The following is a 13,229-nucleotide window of genomic DNA, read 5'->3' on the forward strand; positions in this document are numbered from 1 at the left end:
TGCAAATGGTAGTATTTCATTCTTTTTTATAGCAGAGTAGTATTCCATTGTGTAGATGTACCACAGTTTCCTTATCCACTCATCAGATGATGGACATGCGGGCTGGTTCCAACTCTTGGCTACTGTAAATAGAACGGCAATAAACACTGGAGTATAGGTATCCCTTCGGCATGATGATTCCCATTCCTCTGGGTATATTCCCAGCAGTGGAATCACTGGGTCATATGGTAGATCTATCTGTAATTGTTTGAGGAACCTCCATATCATTTTCCAAAAGGGCTGCACCATTTTGCAGCCCCACTAGCAGTGAATGAGAGTTCCTTTTTCTCTGCAACCTCGCCAGTACTTATCATTCTCAGTCTTTTGGATTTGAGCCATCATAACTGGAGTGAGATGGTATCTCAGTGTAGTTTTGATTTGCATTTCCCTGATGCTGAGTGATGTTGATCATTTTTTTCATGTGTCTGTTGGCCATTAATATATCATCCTTTGAGAAATGCCTATTCAGCTCGTTTGCCCATTTTTTAACTGGGTTATTTGTTTTTTTGCTGTATAGTTGTTTGAATTCCTTGTTTATTCTGGATATTAATCCTTTGTCAGGTGTATATTATGCAAATACTTTCTCCCACTCTGCTGGTTGTTTTTTTTACTCTGTTGATTGTTTCTTTTGCTGTGCAGAAGATTTTAAGTTTGATATAATCCCATTTGTTTATTTTACCTTTAGTTGCCTGTGCTTTTTGGGACATATTCATGAGTTCTGTACCAACTCCTACTTCCTGGAGTGTTTCCCCTATGTTTTCTTTAAGGAGTTTTATTGTTTTAGGATGTATATTTAATTCTTTAATCCATTTTGAGTTGATTTTGGTATGTGGTGAAAGGTACAGGTCTAGTTTCATTCTCCCACATATGAGTATCCAGTTTTCCTAGCACTACTTGTTGAAAAGGCAGTCTCTTCCCCAGTATGTAGATTTACTGCCTTTGTCAAAGATCAGCTGGCTATAGGCATATGGATTGATTTCTGGGTTCTCTATTCTATTCCATTGATCCATGTGTCTATTATTATGCCAGTATCATGCTGTTTTGGTTATTATAGCTTTGTAATATAGTTTAAAGTCAGGTAGTATTATGCCTCTGGCTTTATTATTTTTTTGCTCAGGATTGCTTTGGCTATGCGTGATCTTTTGTTGTTCCATATAAATGTCTTGATACCTTTTTACATCTCAGAGAAAAATGTCATTGGAATTTTGATGGGGGTTGCATTGAATCTGTAGATCACTTTGGGTAATATTTACATTTTCACAATGTTAATTCTTCCAGTCCAAGAACATGGAATATCTTTCTATCTCCTTGTGTCCTCTTTAAGTTCTCTCAACAGTAGTTTGCAGTTCTCTTTATAGAGATTTTTCACATCCTTGGTCAGCTCTATTCCTAAGTATTTTATTTTTTTGGTGGCTATTGTAAATGGGCTAGCTTTCTTGATTTCTTTTTCTGCATGTTCACTGTTGGAGTACAGAAATGCTACTGATTTTTGTGTGTTGATTTTGTATCCTGCAACTTTGCCGAAATCATTTATCAACTCTAGGAGTTTTTTTATAGAAGCTTTAGGCTGTTCAATATATAGGATCACATCATCCACAAAAAGGGACAGCTTGACTTCATCCTTTCCAATCTGGATGCCCTTTATTTCCTTCTCTTCTCTGATTGCTCTGGCTAGTACTTCCAACACTATGTTGAATAGGAGTAGTCAGAGGGGGCATCCTTGTCTAGTTCCTGGGTTTTTTTTTTTTTCCTTTTTGTCATGTTTATTTCAGATCTTTTCATTGTCAAAGAAAAACATCTTATAGCAGCTCCTGAAGCCCCCTGCATCCCTCCCTTTCCCTTCCTCTCCCACCCTCTCCAGAGGTAAACACTGGTCACAAATTGTGTGCATCATTCAGGGGCCTGTTTTAATGCTTTTGCTATTAACACATAGCAATACATCCATGAACAATATAGGGTATTTTCCACTTTTGAAGCCCTGAATATAAAGGAAGCCTTCTGTACAAATCCTTCTGCATGTTTTTCATTCTGTACTGTTTTTGAGATTTATCTGCATTGATACATGGGGCTCTAGCTCATCTGTTTTTTACAACCCTATGTTGAGTAGGATTGGTGAGAGTGGGCATCCTTGTCTAGTTCCTGTTTTTAAAAGCTTTTTGCCATTCAGGATGATATTGGCAGTGGGCTTATCATATATGGCTTTAATTATGTTGAGATACTTTCTGTTTATGCCTAACTTGTAGACTCTTTATCATGAAAGGATGTTGAATTTTGTCAAATGGTTTTTCAGCATCAAGAGAGATGATCATGTGGTTTTTGTCTTTGCTTTTATTAATGTGGTGTATCACATTTATTGATTTGCATATGTTGAACCAACCTTGCATCCCTGGGGTGAACCCACTTGATCATGGTGTATAATTTTCTGTATGTCTTGCTGTATTCTGTTAGCTAGTATTTTATTGAGGATTTTTGCATTTATATTCATCAAGGATATTGGCCTTTAGTTTTCTGTTTTTGATGCATCTTTGTCTGGTTTTGGTATCAGGGTGATGTTTGCCTCATAGAATGAGTTTGGGAGAATGGCCTCTGTTTCAGTCTTATGGAACAGTTTGTAGAGATCTGGTATTGGTTCCTCTTTGAAGGAGGAACTAAAGTAGAACTCTGCAATGAACCTGTTTGGTCCTGGGCTTTTCTTTGTTGGTAGCCTTCTGATAACAGCTTCAATCTCTTTAATTGTTATTGGTCTGTTCAGATATTCTATACCTTCTTGGCTCAGTTTTGGTAATTTGTATGTATCTAGAAATTTATTCATTTCCTCTAGATTTTCAAATTTGTTGGCATATAGATGTTTATAGTAGTCTCTAATGACTCCTTGTATTTCTGAGGTGTCAGATATAATATCACCTTTTTCATTTCTAATTTTTGCTATTTGGGTCTTCGCTCTTCTTAGTTAATCTTGCTATAAAGGTTTGTCTATTTTATTTATCTTTTCAAAAAACCAACTTTTTGTTTCATTGATCTTTTGTATTATTTTTTGAGTTTCTATTTCATTTAATCCTGCTCTGATCTTAATTATTTCTTTCTGTCTACTAACTTTAGTTTGGATTGTTCTTGTTTTTCTAGATCTTTAAAGAGAAGTGTTAGGTTATTTATTTGCCATCTTTTTATTCTTCCGAAGTAAGCATTTAATGTTATAAATTTCCCCCTTAATACTGCTTTTGCAGTATCCCATATGTTTTGGCATGATGTCATTATTTTCATTAGTTTCAAGAAATTTTTTGATTTCCTGTTTAATTTCTTCTTGGACCCACATGTCATTAAGTAGAATGTTGTTTAATTTCCATGTGCTTGTATAGTTTTCAGAGTTTTGTTTATTATTGATTTCTAATTTTAATCCATTGTGATTGGAAAAAATACATGGGATAATTCCAACTTTTTTGAATTTGTTAAGACTTGCTTTGTGACCTAACATGTGGTGTATCCTGGAGAATGTTCCATGTGCTGAAGAGAAGAATGAATATTCTTAAGTTATTGGATGGAATGTTCTGTAGATATCTGCCAAATCCAATTGGTCTGAAGTATTGTTTAGATCTTGTGTTTCTCTATTGATTTTTTGCCTAGATGATCTGCCCAATGACGAGAGTGGAGTGTTCATGTCCCCTACTATTATGGTGCTAGTGTCTATCTCTTTCTTTAGATCTAATAGTGTTTGCTTTGTAAATCTGGCTGCTCTGACATTAGGTGCATATATATTTATGATTGTTATGTCTTTTTGATGGATAGATCCTTTTATCATTATATAGTGGCCTTCTTTATCTCTTTTTATGGTTTTTGCTGTAAAGTGCATTTTATCTTATTTAAGAATAGTTACTCAAGCTCATTTTTCATTTCTATTTGTATGATATATCATTTTATGTCCTTTCACTCTTAGTTTATGTGTGTCTTTACAGGTCAAGTGAGTCTCTTGAAGACAGCATATTGTTGGGTCCATCTTTTAAATCAAGTCAGTCAGGCTGTGTCTTTTGAATAGGGAATTTAATCCCTTTACATTTAGAGTTATTCTTGAAAGGTGTTGATTTACTTCTAGCATTTTACTGATTTTTGTTTAGATGTCTTAGGTATCTTTTGTTCTTTTCTTTCTAATTTTGTTTGTCTTCTGTATTTGTTGGTTTCTTAGGGTGATTGATAAACTTTTTTTCTCTCTTTTGTTAGCATTTTTGTTTTGCTGGTAGATATTGTTCTTTCTTGTGTATTCATGGCAGTGATGGTTGTTTTTGTGGTATCAAACCCAGTACTTCCTTGAGAATTTCTCATAGGGCTGGTTGTGTAGTAGTGAACTCCCACAGTTTTTGTTTGTCTGAGAAATATACTATTTGCCCTTCATTTCAGAAGGATAGCCTTGCTGGGTAAAGTATTCTTAGATGGCGATTTTTGTCCTTTAGTGTTTTGAATATATCCTCCCATTCCTTTCTAGGTTTTAGGGTTTCTGATGCAAAGTCTGATGTTATTCTGATTGGGGCTCCATTATAGGTGACTTGCTGCTTCTCTCTTGCAGCTTTTAAGATTCTCTCTTTGTCTTTGAGTTTTGTCAGTTTGATTATCACATATTTTGGAGAGGACCTTTTTGGGTTGAATGTGTTTGGTGATCTTTGGGCTTCCTGAATCTGGAGACTTGTGACTTTCCCTATACCTGGGAAGTTTTCTGCTATTATTTCATTGAATATGTTTTCAATGCCATTTCCTTTTTCCTCCCATTCTGGAATACCCATGATTTGGATGTGTGAGTGCTTAAGGCTGTCAGTTGTCTCTCTTAGATTTTCTTGAACTTTTTTGATTCTTTTTTTCTGGTCTGCCTGCATTAATTCAAACAGCCTCTATTCAAAGTCAGAAATTCTCTCTTCTGCTTGTTCAATTTTGCTGGTTAAACTCTCTGTTGTGTTTTTTATTTCACTGAATGAATCCTTCAGCTCCACAAGTTCAGCTACATTCTTTTTTTTTTTTTTGTCTTTTGTCTTTTTTCCGTGTCCGGCAACGGATCGCAACCCTCAGTGTTGCCCCCGTACCGGACCGGGTACTGGCAACGGGATCGCAAGCCTCGGCGTTGCTCCCACGCCTCGCTCAGCCAGTGAGCGGGAGCCGGTCTGTATGTGGGATCCGAACCCTCGGACGGGAAGCCTCGGCGTTGCTCCCACGCCTCGCTCAGCCAGTGAGCGGGAGCCGGTCTGTATGTGGGATCCGAACCCTCAGACGGGAGCGCCGCCGCGCTTCCCAAGCGGCGCACTATCCAGTGCGCCACTGGGCCGGCCCCCAGCTACATTCTTTTTCAAGGCATTGATTTCTTTGTACATTTCTTATTTCAGATCCATTATATTTTTTCTCATTTCTTTGTTTTGTCTGAATTTTCTTGTATCTCATTTAGTTTCCTTAGAATAGTTACTTTGAATTCCTTGTCTGTCATTTCAAAGACTTCCTGTTCTATAGGATCTAGCACTTGAGAGTTATTAATTTCCTTTCATGGTGATATACTTTCTTGATTTTTCATATTTCTGGTATCTTTCCTTTGGTGTTTTGTCATTGTGGCCACAGATATCACAGTCCACTCATTTCACTGTGATGTCTCACTTGGATCCTGAAGGGACTGCTGCTTCTGGGCAGCAAAAACTTGCCTGGGCCGAAAGTCCCGCCCTGCTTACATTCTCCAGCATGGCTGTCTCGAGGTGTCAGGTCCTCGAGTCTCTTAGGACTCTCCTGGCGGCAGGGACAGCCTGAGCCAGAATTCGCAGACTGCCTGCTTTCTCTGGCTCAGCTGGCTCAGGGTGTGGGAGCCCCAAGGCTGTTATAGCTCTCTTTGCAGTGGGTGAAGGAAATGGTTAATGGACTTTTGTGGTCAGCACCCAAGGATGTGTTCACTTGGTGAACTTGCAAACGAGTTAACCAAGAAATGTCAAGGATTGAAAACAATCCTTGAGAACGCTTGAAGTTGTGTGAACACTTTCTTGGGAAGTTCCCAGGAGGCGCATTATAGATAACCAAGTGCTTGAGAAGGGAGGTAACGGTCTTCTGCTCTTGAGAAAAGTATAACAGAATTTATGCATTAATGTTTATCTTGCATGCACAAGCTTGCTAAATGTAATAAAAGCTGTAACAGTGGCTGGGTCAGTGCTACTTGCCTGAGAGAGCAGTGGCCCCCCGCTCTTCACCTGCATCTCATCTGCTGTGTCTTCCTTCACGTCTCTGATCATTTTAATCAACATCTGGTACCCAACGTGGGGCATGAAAGGTAAGACACGGGAACAGAAGGGAACGAGGAGGTTTTTTACTGACGGCGAAGAGTTATGCCATCTCTTCGGGAAATTTAGAGTCGGGGCATAATGGGGAATTCCCCGTCAGTGTTAAGTGATTATATGGCAGTATTGAAATCATTGTTGACTGCTTCAGGATTAAAAATTAAGAGAAGGTTTTATTTTCATTATTAAAAAAGATACAGAAACATTGCTATTGGTTTACTACAGACAATAAGAACCAATTTGATTAAAAAATTTGGAGGCAGGTCAGTAAAACTTTATGGAGAGCTCATCAGGCTGGAGAAGTTATATCGGCAGAGGAATGGGCAGCTTCTAACATGGTGGCTTTAGCCTTACAACCTTTTCAATCTGATTCAGATGATAGCAGCCAGCATTCTCAATCTGATTCAGTAAAGCCACAAAAGAAAATTTTTTCTTCAGATATACATGATACTCCTCCTGAGCCTTCTGCCCCTCCCATACCCAATTCAGAATCTGATGATCATTCTGATTTTTCCGATGATGACACTGAGATTCCAATACCTGAATTAGAAGAGAAATGTCTGATTCAATCTAAATCATACCCACCATTACCTAAGACCACTGACAATCCAAAATTGGATGTTTTGGATGATCTTATTCAAAAGCTGGAGGCTTGCTTACAGGATGCACAAGCTTTCCCTGTTGTACAGCAGAAATCAGTCCCTCCGTCTGCTTCTGCCCCTGGCATTCCACATAGTATTTTTAAATTTCCAAATTTGCCTCAAATGACAAAGATTATATTAGATGCTGATTCAGGGGTTCCCCAAAAGACTCTTCCTTACATGCCTCCTAATGGATTTTTTAATTTTCCCATTTTAAGACAGGAAATGCCTACTAATGAAGAATTTCCTAATGGATTTTTTAATTTTCCCATTTTAAGACAGGAAATGCCTACTAATGAAGAATTTCCTAATGGATTTTTTCAAGTGCAATATGATCCTGTCAGTTTTCAATATTTAAGGATACTTAAGCAGGCTGTTAGTACTTATGGTATTACCTCCCCTTATGTTACTGGACTTTTAATGTCTTTTGCTGAGGACAATTTACTTATCTCAAAAGATTGGGAAATGCTTGCTCGTACAACTTTGGAATCTCCTCAATACATACAATTTAAATCATGGTGGCGAGATGAAGCAGAAAGGGTGTCTCGCCTAAACGCTTATCAGCGTAATGGAGGGCCTGATGTGGAACAATTTACAGGTACTGGTGCCTGGGCTGATCTTAAACAGCAATGTCAAATGAACCCTGCTGCCCTTGCCCAATTAAAGGAAATTTGCCTTATGGCTTGGCAGTGGATTCAAGACTCAGGACAATCCCGCCAAACTTTTGTTAAGATAATGCAAGGTCCTAATGAACCCTATACTAATTTTTTGGCTCGGCTTCATGTTGCTGTCAAAAGAGAAATTAGTAATGAGCAAGCTCGGAGATTTTATGGGTTCAATTTCTGGATTTGAAATTTATTCATTATATGGATATTTTAATTGCTATGCCTCCAACTTTTTCTTGCCCAGAATTGTTAGATTATTCATGCCACACTTCAGAATTTTGGTCTTTTAATTGCGGAGGATAAGATTCAATCACAGCCTCCTTTTTCTTATTTAGCACAAAAGATTACTGAATAAATCATTATTCCCCAAAAGGTACAAATTTGAAGGGATTCATTGCGGACTTTAAATGATTTTCAAAAGTTATTGGGAGATATAAATTGGCTTCACCGTTCATTGGATATCCCAACATATGCCTTGCATAATTTATTTTCAACACTAGAGGGCGATCCAACCTTGGATAGCCCTCGAGTGTTATCCCAAGAAGCTGAATCTGAGTTACAACAATTGGAAAATATTATCCAACAAGCTCAATTGCAAAGAATTACTGACTATACAAATTTACGACTTGTGATTTTTCATACGCCTCATTCACCCACCGGTGTGTTACTACAACAAGATAATATTATTGAATGGCTTTTTCTTCCGCATAAAACTACTAAATCATTGGAGATATATATAGATAAAATTTCTGTTTTGATTACTAAAGGACGGCTCTGTTTCCGTCAGTTAACTGGTCAAGATCCTTGTATTATTGTACTGCCTTTGTCTCACAGAGAGATACAATCCTTGTATGCTTTGAATGTACGTTGGCAATTGGCTGTTAGTGAATTTTTAGGAAGTTTTACATCTCATTATCCTTCTCATAAGATGCTTCAATTTCTGCAGAGAACGTCTTGGATCCTTCCTCATTGTGTTACATTTTCTCCTATATCTAATGCAAAAGCTTATTTCACAGATGCTAACAATTTTGGCCTGGCAGGATATACGGACACAGTAAACCATAAAGTCCTTCAAAGTCCTTATACTTCGGTTCAGAAAGCTGAATTATATGCTATATATTTACTTTTAATTGATGTAGGAGATATTCTTTTAAATATTCTTTCAGATTCTCAATATGCTGTCCAAGTGGTACAAACTATAGAAACTGTTACTGTTCCTTCTGATTCTAATGAATTACATGCTTTATTTCACTTACTGCAGCAAGTTATTCGCTCCCGTTCCTCACCTCTTTTTGTCACGCACATTCGCGCTCATACCAATTTGCCTGGACCGTTGAGTAAAGGTAATGCACTAATCGATACTCTTGTAGGTTCTGTTTTGCAGGCCACTGAGGCTCATTCCCATTTTCATTGCAATGCTCGCTCTTTCCATCATGATTATCATATTTCATGAACTCAAGCCCGTGCGATAGTACAACAATGCCCCATATGTCAAAAATTAGATGCAGTTCCTTTATCGGCCGGGGCCAACGACCATGGGAATGCTCCTTTACAGTTATGGCAAATGGATGTTACTATTGTTCCTGAATTTGATTGAAATATGTTCATGTTTCTGTGGATGCTTTTTCAGGTTTTATGTGGGCAACACTGTTGGCAGCTGAGCGTGCTGATGCAGTTATTTCTCATCTCTTGGAGGCCTTTGCTGTCATGGGGATTCCTATATGGTTAAAAACGGACAATGCCCCTTCACATTTATCTCAGAAATGTCAGTTATTTTTCCAAGCCTATAATATCAAACATTTTACAGGTCAAGCCGTTGTTGAACGGCATAATAGAACACTTAAATCTTTATTACAAAAACAAAAAGGGAGAGACTATATGGAATCCCCAAGATGACAAATAGTCCAAGCTCTATTTTCTCATGATTTTTTGAATAGAAATGCAGAAAATTCAACACCAGTTGAAAGACAATGGGCACATGTATCTAGTGAACCACTACAACAACCTATATATTATTATGATTGCATCTTTATATCCTTTACATACATGGATTGGAGGTATTAATTCCTCATCAAACTATTCCTTAAACTTCACTGTAAACGGTTTCATATATGTTCACAGTTGTGTACGATTACCTTATTTAATGATGATTGGACAAATTAATTGGAACCAAACCACTGGTGAGATAAAATGTTTAGGTAATTGTTCATTATATACTTGTTTAAATCATACCATGAACATTAATTTTTCTAAAGATAATTTATATATCCTGAAGGCAAGAATTGGCATTTGGTTACCAGTAAAACTTAACTGACCACGGCAGGACTCTCCTGCTGCTGGTTTCTTACAATATGTAGCTGAGTCTTTGCTAAAACGTTAAACCGCAAATGGCAAAAACAAAAAGGGGGAGATGAAGGAAATGGTTAATGGACTTTTGTGGTCAGCACCCAAGGACGTGTTCACTTGGTGAACTCGCAAACGAGTTAACCAAGAAATGTCAAGGATTGCAAACAATCGTTGAGAACACTTGAAGTTGTGAGAACACTTTCTTGGGATGTTCCCAGGAGGCACATTATAGATAACCAAGTGCTTGAGAAGGGAGGGAATGGCCTTCCGCTCTTGAGAAAATTGTAACAGAATTTATGCATTAATGCTTATCTTGCATGTACAAGCTTGCTAAATGTAATAAAAGCTGTCACAGTGGCTGGGTCGGCGCTACTCGCCTGAGAGAGCAGTGGCCCCCCGCTCTTCACCTGTATCTCGTCTGCTGTGTCTTCCTTTGCGTCTCCAATCATTTTAATCAACAAGTGGGACCAGCCTGGGCTGGAAGTCCTGCCCCACCTGCTTTCTTTGGCCTGGTAGGCTCAGGGCATGTGGGCCCAGAAGCTCTAAAGTCTCTCTATGGAATGGGAAGCAACCTGAACTGGGCTCCCATGGTGGGCGGCTCCCATCTGCTCCAGTGCAGATCTCAGGTCCTCTGTGGCTGCTCCCCAATAGCTGCAAATTGGTCGCTCTGTGGGAGAGAGCAACACCAAGAACCAACTACTCTGCCATCTTGACCGGAACTCCTCTACAATAAATTTTAAAATGAAATTCAAACAGAATGACAGAATTGACTCAAAATATAATTCAAATTTCTTAAATAAGTTTAATTGACGGATGATATTTTTCTGAAACTGATCTGCTGCTCCCAATGTAAATATAGTGTGATTGCTACACTGCAGGTATTTTGGAGTTCAGCATCGCTGTGCTATTGTATGCATTGTGATGATTCAATTCTCCCACCACTTTATCCCTTCAGTCCACTGGGAAACCTTGGGCAGGACCAGGTCATTCCTTGGCCCTTATTAACAGCAAACTACCTTAAAGAAGACTTGAATTGCTAGATTGCTCAAAAGCAAAGGTTCTACTGAGAAGAACTTAATGCTTTTTAAAAAGTGAGCCCGGCCTCCTTCACCACCCTGATTTTGTTTCTGTTGTTGTCTACCCTGGGAGTTTCACATGAAGAAAACAGCATGAATAAATGACTGCTTCTTTCCAGTGGGTGATTATTCTGGATAATTGCTTGGGGGACCATCTCCTTCTTGCTTCAAGTGGCACTAAACCAAAAGATTCCCTTTCTCTTTTTAATTAGCAGAAATTAGGTTCTCTTAAGGATGATGAAAGCAACAAAATACATTTGAAGGCGTGATTATCTGTTTTGAGTTGGAGAAGGTACAATAATATGCTCCCCTGCCCTGGAATGGGGGAGAAAAGGGATAAGAGCCTCGTTCTGGCTTTGATGGAGGCACCTCTCATGTTTCTGTTGAAGCAATGGGACCTTTGGGTCAGAATGGCTCCTATTCCCCTATGACCTCCACAAAAAGGGAGGGGAAGTGAACAGAACCTGGAACATAGTAGATGAATGATCAGCTGCCACCTTCTCATAAAGCCCTGTGAGTAGCCTCTTAGGGAGTTTCCCACTAGAGTCCAGTGTTGGGCCAGAACGTGCATATTAGCACGGATGGGGCTCTGCTCTGTGTGAAGACATAGTTCTCTCACTAGGGACTCACCCTGCCCCCTCTTGTACATGTACATGGTCCCAAAGGGTGAGGGTGAGGATGGAGTGATGGAGGGCAGAGGAGAAAAAGTAGGGGTCAGTGTAAACATACCAAGGGCACTTGGAAAACTTTTGTGATGTGCACAGGTCTATTAGTGGTGATTCAGAGATGTCACCTCATGAAAAGAGGCCTCCTCCCCATTCTGTTTGAATGGCATTCCCTCAGAAATTCCCATCCATTTGATGCTTAAAAACAGATTGAAAATTCACCTCTTTATTGAAAAATACAAAAACATGCCCCACCAAAAAAATGGGGCATTGAATTTGTTAGTATATTCAACTCATTTACCAGGCATTTGGTGAACTGCTCTTGATGTTGTGCTATGCACAGTTAGAATGTGGTGGAAAAACACTTTGGACAAACTGTCATGAAGACTATACCTTATGTATTAGTCCATTTCTGTTGCTTATAACAGAATACCTGAAACCGAGTAATATATTAAAGAAATAAAATTTACTTATTACAGTTTGGAGGCTGGGATGTCCAAAGTCCAGGGAACACATCTGGTGAGGGCCTTCTTCTGGGTGGTGACTCTCCACAGCAATGCAGGGTATCACATGGTGAGAATGGCTGAGCAAGAGGGCACATTTCCTCACTTGCTCTCCTTTTAAAGCTATCAGAACCAAGCCCATTACGCAGTGAATGGATGAGTCCATTCATAAGGGAACAGTCCTGATGATCTAATCACCTCTTAAAGGCCCCACCTTTCAAACACCATAACTGGATTTCTCACCCTCTTATCACTGTCACAGTGGGGATTAAGTTTCTAATACGTGTACCTTTGGAGGACACATACAATCCATAGAACCTTAGAAGAGGAACTACAAAATGACTGCTAATGATAGAGGCCCATTCCAGGACAACTGAAGCCAGGTCAAAGGAAGATAAAGGCAGAAGAGGCCTGCGTGGCGTGGGTGACAGTGGCTCCAGAAGAACCCCTCTCCAATCAAGCTCCAGAACAAGGATGGCATTATAGGGCCCATCCAAGGTTAAAACCACAGGGTGGCCCAGGGCAACAGAGGGCATATTTCTGAACATTAATGCCCTCTGACATCTTCTTCACTTGATCCTCCTATTTTGTTTTGTTTTGTTTTTGTTTTCAGTGGCTGGCCAGTATGGGAATCCGAACGCTTGACCTTGGTGTTATCAGCACCACTTGACTCTCCTATTCTTAAACCAAACCTTCAATCAGAGGAAAAAAGGGATTGGTTTAGTATATTGAACAATTAATGTCATAATAAAAACACACAACATGCAGCTCTTTTCTTTTAATTGAAACATAATTGATTATGTGTATTTGTGGGGTACAGAGTTGAATATCAATACCTGTGTACAATATGAGGTGACTAAATCCTCACTCACAAGTGGGAGCTAAGAAAATAAACAAATAAATAAAAAAGCAAGAAAGACACAGCAGGGCTGGCCCGGTGGCGCACTGCGCTAGTGCGCTGCTTGGGAAGCGCGGCAGCGCTCCCGCCGAGGGTTCGGATCCCACAT

At 39.2% G+C, this 13,229-nt stretch overlaps 1 protein-coding gene across 1 annotated transcript in view; it reads right to left on the reverse strand.

Moving 5' to 3' along the window:
* Positions 1 to 8,927: 8,927 nt before the first annotated feature.
* LOC103608523 overlaps positions 8,928 to 13,229 on the reverse strand; it is an 8,108-nt gene continuing 3,806 nt past the window's right edge. The window contains exons 3-4 of the mRNA XM_008592950.1: positions 9,865 to 10,000; positions 8,928 to 9,179 (exon numbers count right to left, since the gene is read on the reverse strand). Coding sequence (XP_008591172.1) covers positions 8,928 to 9,179; positions 9,865 to 10,000 — 388 coding nt within the window. The remainder of the gene's footprint in view (positions 9,180 to 9,864; positions 10,001 to 13,229) is intronic.

Source organism: Galeopterus variegatus, unplaced genomic scaffold, assembly GCF_000696425.1.
Source record: "Galeopterus variegatus unplaced genomic scaffold, G_variegatus-3.0.2 Scaffold8523, whole genome shotgun sequence".
Taxonomy (NCBI): Eukaryota; Metazoa; Chordata; class Mammalia; order Dermoptera; family Cynocephalidae; genus Galeopterus; species Galeopterus variegatus.